Raw genomic sequence first — 15,658 nt, 5'->3', positions numbered from 1 at the left:
TTCCAAGTTTAGAGGCTTTACAAACTGATATAAACTATATATTACTAGATTTGAAATCTCATTGGCTACGTGATGCATCAATCATACGGAGGCTGGTGTGTAAGTGACTCAGGAGAGAAGAAAAAGAAGAAGGACGGGGGCACTGGTCAACACGACCATTGGCTGTTAATTAATTGGCTGTTGTAGGCTCTAGGACAGGTAAAGAAGTCCAATCAGCTGAAATGAGCTGTCATCAAACATCTGCTGCCACAGGATCTTCAGTGTAGGGGGGTGATGGCATCTGCTGTGAGATGAGAGGAGTCTTTTTACAGGTAAAAACATGAAGTCATGCATGAATTACTGATATTTCATGTGCTACAGGAGCTGGAAGTAAATGTAAATGTAAATGTCATCACCAGCTTATGATGGGCTGCACGGCAGGTTGTCTTGTCATTCTCACTGGACATCGTCCAGTTTTTCCTAAGTATATCTGCAAGGATGACATTATGGAAGCAGCAGTCGGTGATGAAGGCCACCTTGTGTGGGCGAGTTAGAAAACTTATTTGATTACCAGCCATGACAGCATCGGCTGGTAATGTTTTCAGTTTGTGAGTCTGTGTGTGTGTGTGTGTGTGTGTGTGTGTGTGTGTGTGTGTGTGTGTGTGTGTGTGTCGTCATGGCAATATGTGGTTCAGGAGACACCTATTGAATGATCACAGAGGCAGTTTCGAGTATTTGTCGAGGGTTTTTTATATCTGTCAGTCTGTCTGTCTGTCTTTTAGTCTGTCTGTCTGTCCCTCAGCTACAAAATACTGACACAGATGAACTGTTGTCAGAGAGAGAAGAGGAGGAGGACCAGAAAGATGTTATCCCTGTCTGACTCAGAAAAGGATGACAAAGCAAGTGAAAGAGAAAAATAAGGACAACTGTGCTGATGTTGTGAGACTTAACATAGCCGATATAGATGAGAAAGGTATGAGTACACAGAGGATGGATGCTGAGAGGGAAGGTGAAACAAAGGTAGAGGTAACAGATCCTGACCAGAAAGATATTTTCGCCCCGTCTGAGTCAAAAGAGGGTGACAAGCGAGCGAGAGAGATAAATAAAAACACCTGGGATGAGATGGAGAGTACATACAAAGGGGGACAGGAGACTGAGACGAACACAGTGGCAGATAGGGATAAGTGCTACATAAGTGCTACATCACCTTCAGAAAAGGAAGAGCTGTGAAAAAAATGTGCGTTTTGGGGAAAATCCTCATAAAAACCAAAGTCAGCTTTTAGAGAAATTAAGGATGAAAATGAGGAGACTCAACGAGCCACTATAGACGAGGAAGGTATGAGCAAACAGATGATGTATGCTGAGAGGCGAGGTGACGTAAAAGATCCTGACAGAAGATTAAGAAAAACACTGTGACAAATACTGATAGGTGCTACATCACAAGAAAAGGAAGAACTGTGAAAAGGAAACAGGCCAGCTTATAAAAAAGATCTATGATGAAGATTAGGAGATTTTACATGGCCACAATAAACGAGGAAGGTGTGAGCAAACTGAGGATGGATGCTCAGAGGAGAAGTAAAAAGACAGATCCAGAAGGTAAAATGCAAAGTCAGACTGCAAGCAATCTTCATCATATGGAAGAGCTGCAGGAAAATGAGTGTAATTTGCAAAGAGATAAGCAAGAGTAAGAAGACAGGGAAGGAATGAAGGTGAAGAAGAATGCAAAAAAATGATTTCTTTACCATTTCTTTTGAGGTCTCAGTGGCTTCTTTCTTACACACCATGACCTAAATTCAGGTTCCAAAGGCTTATATGTGTCAAACAGTTTGTGGTCCAGTTATTCTTGAGACATATCATACATGAGAAATCATTCATGAAGCATTCTGTTAAAGCAAAAGTTTAGTTTTCAGTTGAACAATATTTACAATTTTAAACCCTGCTAGCGTAAAGTTGTTGCAGCAGATGTTACTTCTTAGTTACTTAAAGAGACAAACATTATGTTAAAGGCAGAATGAGTAGGATTTGTCTGTGCCACCATTCCCCAGCTCTATAGCTCCTCTTGGATGCTTGTTGAAAGGGTAATGCTGGTGTTTTTGAATCTGTGGCCTAATTTTACATATTAAAGGGTCTAAATGACTCATTTTTATCCAGTTCTGCCCAAAGGTTGATGCTCAGAAATGTCCCGTACACAGCAAAATGGTAAAATAGAGGCAGTGTGCAGGGCCTCTGCAGATAAAGACACTGCCACACACTTGTAGCTGATCATACATGATGATTGAGAGGGATTCTTTTTATATGAATCTACACATTTTCAACTGTTTTTTCAAAACACATATAAATTGCGTTAGATTAGATTAAGATTAAATTAGATTCAACCTTATTGTCATTGTGCAGAGTACAGGAACAAAGCCAATCAAATGTTGTTAGCATCTAACCAGTAGTGCAAAAGAATAGCATTGTGTACAGAAAGTGCAAATACAAGTACTATAGCATTAGTGGTGGTGTAACTTACAGTATGTACAGTGTTGAGAGTGGATGCAGTATGTTCAGTGTTTACAGTATGTACAGTATGACCGTATGTACATTAGTAGTTAATTAAGTCTACACTACTGCTGACAACACTAATTAAATTCACCCATCTTTAGGCTATTTTTAATTTACAATCTATGAATTTTTGCCTTGATCAGACAGAAGAAAATCTTTTAAAATAGGCACCATAAAAACATAAAATAAAATTGCCAGGGTTATAATTGTGTACGAATGTGTATGAAGTTCACTTACATTAATCTGTTCCAGATGACAACAGATGTGGCCCATGTGTGGCCCACAGACTGTCACTTCCGTGTTGCTGTCATTTGATTGGTTGAAAGTTTGTTCGGACACGCCCACAGCCCCGCCTCTCTGTCCATACTAAAGTCGGGCATCAGGAGCGGTTCGTTGAGGGCAGGACGGGTCCATTAACCAACAATACACCGCAGGTCAAAGCAGGACAGAGGAACAACAGGCTGCCAGTGAGGTCAGTGAGGTTTGACTGCTCTGTTTTTGTTTCTAAATCAATCCTCAACTTCTAGGCGCGTCGCTGAGCTTAGCTAACGTGACTTGTTGTGTACGTTAAGTAGCTAAACTTAACCTAATGGTCAGTGTTAGCTTACTTCCCTGTGACGGCTGTGGATACTTCACTGTGCGTGTTTACATCGAGGAGTGACCAGAAGTTATGATTTATTGGGACGAAACGATTAAAAGAGGGCTGTTGTTTGCTCAAGTTATTACTCACAGCTCTTCATCTGGGGCAAAGTTCATCAACTGTCAGAAATGAAAGCTGCTGTGTACTTTACATTGAAAGGTCGCAGTGTTGTGTTAGAAAACAGCCTAACGTGGGTTTCTGTGGGCTGGGAAATCATCCTACCATGTCATGTAAGAGGGCTGCTTATTATTCCAATGGGTGTGAAAGGGGCTCTTTGCTTAATATAATATCGTGCTCAGACATTAACCCCTGAAAATGAAGCAACTTCTACTTGTGACCTTTTTTGTGTGTGGAAATGAGCTGTTGTCATTTCATTCAGCTCAAGTTGCTTCATTGGATGGATTAAAGTGACCTGAAGAAATTAAACTATCTTAATAATTCACAAAAAATAAAGACATAATTGTGTGTGACATTTCATTTTCCTCTTATCATCTCAGGAGACCCTAATATTAATATTGGGTGCTTTTCAGCCCCTGCAAATTAATCTCACTGACCCGGGTCTACACTATTATAGATAAAGTTGAAACATGTAAGAATAGGAATGCATGATACTGGATTTTTGCCGATATTGTCAAACTCGTTCTGGCCAATTGTGGGTGATGATTAGAGGTAGACCAATTATCAGGGCTGATATTCAGCTTTTTCCGATTATTGGTATAGATGATTTTTCTATCAGATTGCCGATAAATTAAACTAATTTAAAATGTGCAACTTTGGCTCTGATGCAACATCCTCTCACACAAAGTCCCGCCCGCAACAATATATGACTGATAACACATCACAATGAATAGCCTGTGAACACTGAATAATCTGAATCTGCAAAGTAACTAGTTACTTAATGTATAAATGTAGTGGAGAGGAAGTATAGAGTAGCAGAAAATGGAAATACCTCAAAAGTGTACTTAAGAACAGTGAAGTATTTTGACACAAAGAGATTTTTTCCCACAAATGAATATCATTTTCCAGTCTTCTTGATTTCTAATAATCGGTATCGGTCTGGAAAAAGTCCTATCATTTGGCCCCTAATGCCTGTACCAATATATGCACGTATTGTTATCCACCTGATTGCAGAGAACATTAAAGGGCAATTCCAGTATTTTTAAACCTGGGCCCAATACCTATATATTTTGGTGTGTAAATGATTCATACTTATCAAAAGTTTTTGAATCTGTCCAGTAGATCACCTCAGTTGGCAGCTGTGACTAACAGAAACACCGCTGCCGTCAATGTAACGGAGCATCCTGAGTTCACTTAACTGGGCAGGTTTGATAAGAAAATAATAAACAGGACATGAAGACATATGGAGTGTATTGCGCAGCAACAAACTTGTTGACATACGCCACCTTTTATGATGGCATCACCTATCGGCCCAACCCTACGGATGATTTGCTGATATTATAGCTCCACGTTGAAGAACCTAGCTCTTTACTGTTGTCACTGATCTCTCTTTTGTCCTCTCTGGCAAGTGTCTCAATAGTTTCCTGGAGATAAACCAGCATGTCCAATTATATCAAAGGTCACATACACGTGGGTCAGCTCTGACAGGGGTGATGTGGCTCAACATTTTGAATATGTGACAAATAGTCTTACAACGCAATAGGCAGAGGCTGCGTAGCCTTTTTACGAGTGCTCTGCTGGAATCACTTGTCAGGGAGCTGATTATTTCTGAAAGTCTAACACAGCTTTTGTGTTGCATAACAGCCTTCTTCATAATATTTTCTGTGTCTGTGACAATTATCTAGGGTTCATCTCACACTTGATAGCACAGAGTATAGTGTTAGACTTTGCTTTGTAATAAAGCCAGTGAAGATCTCATCAACTGCCTCTCAGACTTAAAAAAAAAAAACATGTTGCTCAACCAAGCTGTCGCAACAAAATGCAATTTGCAATCACACAGAGCCCAGAGAGGCTGTCCGAAACACCACAGTTCATGTAGAGAATTTTATTCACCCAGACATATGAAAGAATTTGTGAAATATGAAACAGTGGTATAAAGGTCAGACATGGTGAATCTGCTTGGTTTCAGTGTCGTTTGCTGGATGTGAGGCTCGTCTCTCTGTAAGCAGTTCCGCCTGTCAGGTGGATGTGTAGCCTAATTTACCTGAGCATTTACTACATCCTGCCAACAGGTTACAGCTGGTTGGCTGCACTCCTCGCCCAACTGCTGTATGTTTCCCCAGCAGTATGTTCACAGAGGCCATGTCCTTCTTTGACTGTCTGCCCCATACATCAGGTCGAGCGTGGCAAACACTTGTTACCAGTGTTCCAGTAAATACAGGTGGACTCCACTTATGTCTCCCTGCGCCATCTGTCAGAACACAAACAGATGTCGTCCACATGTTGTGAGCACTAGAAGGAAAAGGAAAAGATGCTTTGCTGCAAAAGTTTCTCTCTGATCAGCTGTCGTCCCTCTTTGCTTGCCTCACTTGCATCTCTTCATTGTCTTCGCTATTCATTTCATCTGCCAATTATCTTCCTGATTAATTGTTTGGTCTGTAACATCAGAAAATAATGAAAATCCACACTTATTTACTATCATAATAATATTCAGTTTACCATCGCATATGAAAAAGAAAAGCAGCAAATACTCATAATTGAGAAGCTGGAATGAGATAATGGTTAGCATTTTGCCTTTAGACAAAAATTTCATGGCTAATCATTTTAGCCCTGCATGGGTATTATAAATTTGTCTACCATCAGAATTTTGTCTGTACCGTTCCTGTTCATTTGATATGTTTGGTTGTATTAAGCTATTGTAAGCAATGGTGCAAATCAATACGCAGGACGGCTTTGTGGTAATATTGGAAAAATTATGATTTTTGCATCAATGTGATGAATTCTCTTCATTCCTTGTTCCCATAGGTTTAGGGTTAATTTATCCATACGCAGATTCTCAATCAATGACATCATAATCTGATATGCATTACATCCAGTATACCAATATTGTGATATACATACATTACATTAGAATTGAAACTAATGTAATGCACTGGATTGACAGCAAGCAGTAATGCTAATTAATTATTGAAGTTGCTTTTAAAGCCAAAGTGCAACTTCTCAAATGTGAATATTTGATGGTCCACTACGATAATGAGTTTAATATATTGTTGAACTGACTGAAACGTTTGTCCCCTTGAACTCTGGGAAACTGTGAAGACCATTTTCACTATTTTTTTAAACACATTTTATGGTTTAAACATTGAATTGATTAATACAGAAAATAAATGGAAGATTAATCGATAAAAGACATAATTGTTAGACTTTCATTACATACAGTATAACAGGATAGAGGATTTTATCCAGACATTCACTCATTGATTTATGCTGATTTAAATATGAAGTATGATTTCTCCTCTTTATTTCAAGAAGAAAAGGAACTGGATATAATTGGACAATTGATTGAATAAATTATGGATTTCACCCATTTCTGTGACCGTTAAAATGTAATTTATTTAGTTTTTATTTTCTGCAATACTTTATTAATTAATGCAGTAGGGTAGTATTTCACTTGAGCAATTCTTTTCTTTTGGTTTTCATTTAAAGTAATATTTTACATTAGTAGAAGAGCGGTATTGCTTAATGTTTCACTTTTACTTGATTCACTTGATATAAATGACGTCGGGGTCCATTTTCTCTGCATACTTTCATGTGAGCTTGTGAACAATCAATCACCAGCATTAGTGGTCCACAGTTCTTAACAATATTCATGGTTTTTCTCTTGACTCCGATCTATAATTTCAAATTAGACTCACCTCTGGGCCCCCAGAATATTTTCACATAATTTATCATGTCTGTATTCCCTTCATGTCATATCAATCATCGCCTTGAAGCAAGAATCACCTTGAGAAAACAGCAGTGTTACAGGACACTGTACACATTTTAAGAAGTTGAAGTGTTCAGCTAAATGGAAGAACTGAGCAGGGCTTGTTCGTGTTTTGACTTCTGACATCTTGATCCAACACTTATCAGTTTCTTTTAATAAACCTAGAGTAAGAAATAAGTCTTTTGACTCATCCACATGAGACTGACTTTGAAAACATCTATGTATCATCTGATATACACACATTACGCGCAGCGATCCCTCAAAAGTGGTTTTCGTATCGGCACATATGAGACAACATACATGCCACGGCAGATATTTCTTGATAGGCCAATATCTGCCGATAATATCAGGCAACCAGCATATTGGTTGGGCTGCAGTCGCAACAGCCAATGAGAGGCAATCACATGACCCAGCTCATAACACGACAGGTTAAACAAATAGAAAATAATTTAATGATGAAATAAGATGAGATAAAACTTTACTAATCCCATAGGAAATTCTTGTGCCAGAGTTTGCAGACAGAAAATTACAGAAAAACCAGACCAGCATCAACCAGTGGGTTCCCCTGGGTCAGGGTCACACACTGGGCCCAGTTTAAGACAGTAAATATACAAAATATAAATAACATGAGATGAGATGAGAGAAATGTTCACATGCACACAACTTGCAGAAAATAGACAGTAGGGTCTAAAAGACTGAGACCACGATTTTTGAGTGAAAAGTTGGATCTCTAAAAAAAATGTCTATTAATTTCATAACATCTTTGTCCGTGTTCCCCTTTTGCTTTAATGACTGAATGTGCTCGAGCTGGCATGGACACCACAAGTTTGTGCAATACCTGATGACTCACGTTATCTCAGCACGATTTGACAGTTTTCCACAAAACTGAGAAAGCCAAGCATCCTGTGACATCACAAGAAACTCTTTGGATCACTGTTATGCTGGCATAAGGTGAGTCATCCGGTTTAACACAGACTCGTCCAGTCCATGCCAGCTCGACTGCATGCTGCTGCATTTGAGCAAAAGGGGGACAGGCCAATCTTTTTTCAGAAACTTTTAACTCAACTTTTTAAGTTGATATTATTATCATTTGTAATGAAAAAAAATATTATTAGATTTAAAAACATGCAAAATAGAAGTATCTTGACCAGTGGTCTCTAGACTTTTTGACCCTGTAATACGTAATACTACAATAGGCTGTGGGGAAAAAAGGGAGGAGCCTATACAGAAAAAGATTACAGAAAACATGTCAAATCTATATCCTCAATGACTCCAGGGTACTTGAAAACTTACCTCAGCCATTACGACGTGCTTTTAGCGTGTCAGGCTATTATTCTGACATTCTGTGATATGATTTTAACTTGAAATTTGCCTGATAATCATGAAACTGTAGGTTCATGTTTTACTCCTCAGTGTTAATGTCATTAGATCTAGAAGTCAACTCAAGAAAACCCCCAGATGCTTATCCTACACATTATTCACCAAACATTAATCCCTCGTTTCATTAACAAATTCAAAATAATGCCCAGCCTCAGATGTCAAGATTTCATTACTTCAGGATGCCATATAATTTAAAAATGCAAAAATATAGCTGTGGGTGGTTAACAAGAAAGAAAGTCATTCAGCTTTGCCATAGAGACTTGAATTGTATGCTTGGCTGCACCATTTTGTTTTTCTAAGGGCAGTTTCATCCTCATTGCATCATAGTGTTGACAAATGAATTTAACATGGTTGAGTTGCCTAGCTGCCTATATTATTTAAGCATATGACAGGACAGCCTTTCCAATTCTAAATTCATAAGACACACTACTTCTCTGCAAGATAAATTGTATCAACCACTTAAACAAAAAAAAAAAATCAGACAGGGAGATTTATTTCATCATGCATAGCGAGCAATGTGAGGTGAATCTGTGTTTCTGACACTCTGTATTCTATGTCAGAGATTGAATCCAGCAGTCACCATGGCAGACAGCGGGAAAACTAATGAGACTGGAGCTGCAGCAGCAGAACCAGCTAATGGAGACCAGCAGGTGAGGAGCACTGTGACCCAAAGTGACATCTATTACAAAACTGAGGCGTATTAAGAACTCATTTGAAGTTTAGGATTTCATGTTGATAAGCCACTGTGGGGTATAAATCATTATTCCTACCAGACGGCTGAAAATAGCTTTTCTTTACATAGTCAGGACTGTATTACACATTTAGTCTTTTCACAGTAATGTTTTTATTTGTGTTTTTTTGTTGTAGAATGTTGTGTCTCGAGTGAGTAATCTCCCTCTGGTGAGTTCAGCGTGCGGGGTGGTTTCCAGTGCCTACAGTACCACCAAAGACAACGTGCCCTTGCTGAAGGGAGTGATGGATGTGGCAGAGAGTGGTGTCCAAACCCTGGGGGCAGCTGCCTACACCGGGTCCAAGCCCCTCTTGGACATTATAGAACCACAGCGTAGGTTCTTCTCTCTATGATGTAATATATGTGCAGTGACGGCACATATATTAACAACATAGTAATGCAGTATGAAAGAATTTTGCAAGTTTGCTGCATATTAAAAGGTGTGACGTATCACTTGGTACTTGAATATTACAAGAATGAAAGTAAGTCTTCCTCAAAAAGAAAATTCAGTATGTTTGTTGGAAGTGTCATTTTAATCTTTAGAATGCTTTCAATTCAACGGTTACCCCCAGATTCCCCTTGGCCCGTCTCTGCCGCATTATGGTCGATGTAGCTAATCGCGGCTGTTCGAGACAGTGCTCTTGTTTCCAAAGGCTGCGTCATGGCACGTTATAGCAGTGTCCTGGTGAATATGCGCCGAGTCTATTTTTGATAGAAGCGGACCAAAGCAGGGTCAAGCTGCACAGAACAGATGGAGCCAGACAGGAAATCAGAAGGCGGAACAGGATCATCTATCCTGTCAAATTTCAAAATAAAACTCCTTGTGCAGACTCGGGATCTACAGCACAACAAAGTTGGAAATATTAACAATTAACACTTAAAACAGACAAATAACAGAACAAATAAACCATGTAGCCTACTCAGCCACAGTAGGAGCACAAAAATCATGAAAAATTACGAAATACATGAATGAAATAAAGACAATCTGAGCTACCCAACAACAGCAGGTAGGCATGACGCTCCACTTCTGAAATGCTCCCAGTGGCATATGAAGCCATGTGGAGAAGGGAACAAAACAGCATGGCATATGGCGGGTAACACAGACGTGCCCAGTGGAATCAAGGGGTAACTGTTTGTAGTACTTGGTAATACTTCCCGCTGATAGATTTAGCAGCGAGAAAACAATCGTATTCTTAAATTTTTAAAGTTTCTGTTGTGTGCTTGTTTCAGTTGCAACAGTAAATGAGTACGCCTTGAAAGGACTGGACAAGATGGAAGAGAAGCTGCCTATTCTTCACCAACCTGCAGACAAGGTGAGATAGAAAACCATGCCTCTGTAAAAAAAAAATCAATTTCAGACCCTCATTTATTTATACTCTTTTCACACCGGAGAGAAAACCCACCAACACCCACTTACATCTGGCTTTTGTAAAATGGGAATTCATTCCTGCATCAAATGACTGCAGTAGTCACAAATTTCAAGACCCTTCAAACATAGCTCGTATCATTACCGGGCCCTCTGCATGTTATATCACACTCAATGTAAGCATAGGAGCCATGTTTACTCTTTGCGATATCCAATAGCAAGTCACTGTTACCCCTCGGTAAAAACAACCCTCAGGGGCGTCCTACAAAAAGAAATGAATGGATAAAACACCACTCCCCAGCCTCCACCTTATTGTTTTTACTTCTCATACTAGTGCACCCTGCATTGTCACTTACTCTCTGAACTGCTCCTTGTAAGTCAAATTGTCTCAAATGTCATATCTGTCCCCACCAAAACGCTCTGAGCACGGCACATCATCGTCTCCGTCTTCCTCAGGTGGTGTCGGACACAGTGGGTATGGTGTACCAGTCGGTGGCAGGGGCCAAAGACGCCGTGGTGGGGGCTGTGATGGGCGGTGTCGAGCTGACCCGGGCAGCAGTCAGCGGAGGTATCATCACCGCCATGGGCACCAGGATGGGCCAGATGGTCAGCAGTGGGATGGGCCTGGCCCTGAGCCGATCCGAGGACTGGGTTGACCAGAACCTGCCACTCACTGAGAGGGAACTGGGTCAGTAGCTATCCTCAATGTGGAAAGCATAATCAGTCCATAAAAACCAGAGGAGGTGATAATCCCATATGTCTACTGCTGAGGTATAGGCAGGTGTGTTTTGACAGTTGGATCAAATGAAGCTGAAACAAGGCTGCAGTTGGAATTAATTAATTAAGGACGACGAGTGGCCAGAATTGTAAATAAGTAGATTAGCTTTTCTCCCACTTTTACAATAAAGCTGAAAAGATACGGAAGAAATTTTCGGCATGAAGATCCAGGCACTAATGTCTTTGGGAATATAAAGTTGAGATATATTCACATTTTATTACAGATATGACGAAAAGTAGAAAAACATTTCAGTTTTGCCTAATTTATAATGCTGATGTCGACAAAAGTTAAATAGAGACAAAGTACTTTTCAATTAGATTTTGTTTTCATTGATTGATAGTCCTTGAATTTTAAGATCTGTCAAGCAACCATATGTTTTAAATGTCCAGTTTGTAGGATTTAGTGGTATCTCGCAGTGAGTTTGCAATTTGCAACCAGGGAAAAACCACTTGTCTCACGCTCCCCTACAGTGAGATGAAGAACGTGAATGGCCAGTGTTTGGTTTTGTCTGTTCCGGGCTTCACATCATAGCTGACTCTGTGGAAGGTTCTTAGTTTTAGGTGATTACAAACTAATTAAAAAACTTGATTAAGAATATAATATTCCATTTCTGACGGTTGATCCTTCTAAATCCTATACACCGTGTTAATGTACAGTATTTCATAAAAACGAGCAGTCACTTTTGCTTCATTCCTTAAGATGCCATTCGAGATCTGCTACACCACCTTAACCCCATGTTTAACCCCTCTTTTACCCCTCTTTTGTTCTTTTCACAATATTGATTTAAATTTGCACTTGAAATCATAAGATACTTATACATAGTTCAACAATGGCAGTGGTATCCCATCTACTTTCAGGTAAGCATTAATAATGCTGCAGTTTTGCTTTAAAGAGGAACATTTTCAGGTTTAAGCACAATAATTAGCCTTATATCCCTTACATTACTCCAAGCCTAATTTCATACAGCTTAAACTTTAGTGGGCATTACTGCCATTTAATTAAACATCATTTATTCCATATTTGATATGCATGAAGGATTTGGAATTTACTATGACAGTCAGTAGCCAATACTGTATGCGTGCTTCACTGATGTTAGATCAAACAGAAAATTTGCTGAGACTGTACAAATACGTTATCATTATAAAGGCAAGACAAGGTGATGTGGCAAGATGATCATGACGAAAGTGTTAAATTCCTACAGTGACTGGATCCAACCACATGAATGGTTGATGCTATTCATAGAGAGCGAGGCAGGACATTACAATGAGCTTCCCCTCCGTGAACTTGGCCCAAAAAGCACTTACAATTTCCAACACTCACAGCTTTGACACCTGCTACTGTGATGTCATGTTATCGTGACAACCTGCCATACTCCAGTATAGCAGTAATACTCAGGAGGCCATCCTCTTCTCTGATTATGGATGTGAAAAAGATGCAACTGTATTCAGCGACAGAAGGAAAGTGTCCATAATGGCAGAACTCTGGGGAGTTGGGATTTGTTCGGTGGTTGCTGTGGCAGAGGCCATCCTGACTCACCAAAGTGGCTTTTAAAAGAGGCACGGGGAGATGGTGTTACTATGCATTTCCCTTAACTTGCACAGATTGATGACTTGGGGGAGTAACGAGGCTCCCAAGTCTTTTTGTCTCGCCTAAGCAGATGTGCTTTAACCCTGTTGGAGTCAAGTAGCCCGACATGCAACAGATGCACCAGTTGGCACAGTTAGCAGGAGGTAATTGTGCCTCCATCTATCACTAAACCACTGTTTGTGCTCACATCTGAATGTTTAACAGTTTTGTTAGCCCATTTACACAAAACATCTGTTTTGAAAATATATGAGATTAACACTCTCGTCTTTCAGCCGCAGTGGCTGAACCTGCCGGCAACGAGGTGACTACCCAGTTGGCCAGCCCCAGCTACTTCGTCCGCTTGGGGAAACTCTCTGCCAAAGTACAGGAGCGGGCCCTACAGCAGTCCCTGGTCCGTGCACGGCATGCCAGGGATACCACCTATGCCTCAGTGGCTCAGATTACCAGCACTCTGGACCTGCTAGAGAGTGCCCGTACCAGTCTGGGTACCGCCAGTAACCAGATAGGAGGAGCCTCAGAGCAGCTGCTGCAGCGCTGGACAGAGTGGAAGGAGAAGCAGGCTGGAGGTGGACAGACTGAGTCAGAGCCAGATGGGACCAAGGATGAGGCTGAGGTCAGGGCTGAAGCATTTGCGAATTGGTCTCTAACCAGATTATTTTTGGGATGAGAACTAGAGTCCATAAATTCAGCACTAAATCAGACTCACATTTTAGAGACTGATATTGTTTTGTAATGCCCAAAGATTCATTTTGGACAGGAGTGGCGTTACATTATGTGATCAGAATTAGAAAGGGATGGGGAAACTACTTAGGCCGAAGAAAGGAAAGGGAATAGGGAGCATCAATTAATATTCAAATTCAACTGTCTTTTTACAGCAGCTGGAGTGGCGGGCCCTCTCCATGGTACGTGGTATGAGCGACCAGCTGAGGTCATCGTGCTCCAACGTGGTGTCAAGTGCTCAGGGTCTGCCAGGTGCAGTCCAGGACCAGCTGACCAGCGCGAGGCGATCAGCTGAAGAGCTGTACACCTCTCTGGGGAACACCAGCACCATCACACCCCTCCTTCTGGAGCGGAGTCGTCACCACCTGACCCAGGTACTAATTGCACAACACTGTCTATAGCGCAGTGTTTTGTTTTGCAGCATCAGCTTAGCTAAATATAGATAAGTGCCCGAAATGTTATTTTATTGTTGATTAGCACAGTTAGGCCTTCTATTACATTTTTATGGGTGCTTAAATAACAGCCGCAGAGTCGGAGGAAAAGGAATTAAGAAGCATTTTTACATCTATTCTCAGGAGTGTCTGCTCATCCATACGCATTTATGAAACTAGGACAGTCAAGTTTATGTTGTATTTAGTAATGTACAGATATTAACTCATTGCCTCGCCAAAATAAAGAAAACATTTTTGGCTGTGAGTTAGTGAATTTTGTTGAAAGTAATACTAGTATGTGCTTGTTCCCAGGTTCAGCAGTCTCTGGATGGTGTCATGGAGTATCTCCTAAACAACACACCACTCAACTGGCTGGTGGGACCTTTTGCCCCTCAGATTACTGAGAAGGCAGAGGGAGATGTGGCGATGGAGCAGAGCGGACCACACAACTAGACTTTGGTGTGTTTCATGAGTTAATCAATATGCAGAAAGAGGACCAGTGTTTACTGTAGATCGACCTTTTTAAATAATACATGTGGTTGCTTTAATGAAAGAGGACTCCAATTCATGAAATCATGTTTTCTTCATGATGCACTAAATTTATTAAACTTAAACTTAAACTTATTAGCTGGTGACACTACATTTTGATGTAGAAGTTAATGGAATTTAATTATGCCTTAAAGCTCTGACCTGTGGCCTTACAGATTTTATATTTCATTTGTGCACTTTATTATTTATCCAGCAAGGGATAAAAGTATTTTTACATTTCATGAGGATTCTATGTAAGTGCCTGTACTTTTGTTTCAAATACTCATTAATACAGCCCAACCAATACTTGACTTCCGGGGCAGATGCCGATATTAGGGGGGATTCCTGCATCGATATATCAGCAGAAATACTTTTTTTTTTTTTTTTTGCATTGAATCCTCAATTGTGGTTATCAAACACTGTATGAAAGATGTGTGACGGAGGCAGGATATTTTACAGTTTATAGGTGCTGTATGTAAGAATTTTAGTTGAGTTAAATTTTTTGAATGTTTCAAAGTTATCAACAGAATGTTTTCAATAAGACCTTGGGACATGTCCAGCCTTGTGGTGACCAACACAGGTATCTTCAGGCAAAACATTATATTTTCCTACCCCTAACCCCAAGTGTTTTGTGCCTAAACCTAACCAGAGCATAAGCACGGTGTTGCGACAAGACAAACCCAACCAAAACAAATGTAAAGTTGCAACAACAAATTCTTACATACTGCACCTTTAACAATAAACTGTATCACTGCACAGAAACTGTAAACTTCACTGGGAATTCAGTAATTAAAAATGATATAATAATTATTAATTACTTCAGACATTTTTTTTTTTCTGCATTATAATCTCAGAAATAAAGGTTTTCATATCGGTGTCAAGTCAACTGTCAAAGTCTGTGTAATGACATTCAGAGTTGAGAGTTAGATTTGCCCTTTTAATTCCAATATATAGTGTCTGAGTGTGTGGAAGCAGCTTGTGATCTGTCAACGAGCCAACATATCAATAAAAGCGTGACACAGCCGAGTGTCAGTGTCACCCCGGAGTACATTAATATTATTCCCGAGTGTGTTGTTGTGCTGTTGTTGTGGT

The 15,658-nt window shown here is 40.1% G+C and overlaps 1 protein-coding gene across 1 annotated transcript; it reads left to right on the top strand.

Moving 5' to 3' along the window:
• Positions 1 to 2,865: 2,865 nt before the first annotated feature.
• plin3 (perilipin 3) lies at positions 2,866 to 15,604 on the top strand. Its single transcript, XM_073476183.1, has 8 exons — positions 2,866 to 2,995; positions 8,987 to 9,076; positions 9,294 to 9,489; positions 10,387 to 10,469; positions 10,979 to 11,210; positions 13,160 to 13,500; positions 13,763 to 13,981; positions 14,351 to 15,604. The coding sequence occupies exons 2-8, from the start codon at positions 9,008 to 9,010 to the stop codon at positions 14,489 to 14,491; spliced, it is 1,281 nt and encodes a 426-aa protein (XP_073332284.1). The 5' UTR covers positions 2,866 to 2,995; positions 8,987 to 9,007; the 3' UTR covers positions 14,492 to 15,604.
• Positions 15,605 to 15,658: the final 54 nt, after the last annotated feature.

This window comes from Pagrus major, chromosome 11, assembly GCF_040436345.1.
Source record: "Pagrus major chromosome 11, Pma_NU_1.0".
Lineage (NCBI taxonomy): Eukaryota > Metazoa > Chordata > Actinopteri > Spariformes > Sparidae > Pagrus > Pagrus major.
The sequence above is the reverse complement of the archived record's forward strand: the minus strand, read 5'-3'. Positions and strand labels throughout refer to the sequence as shown.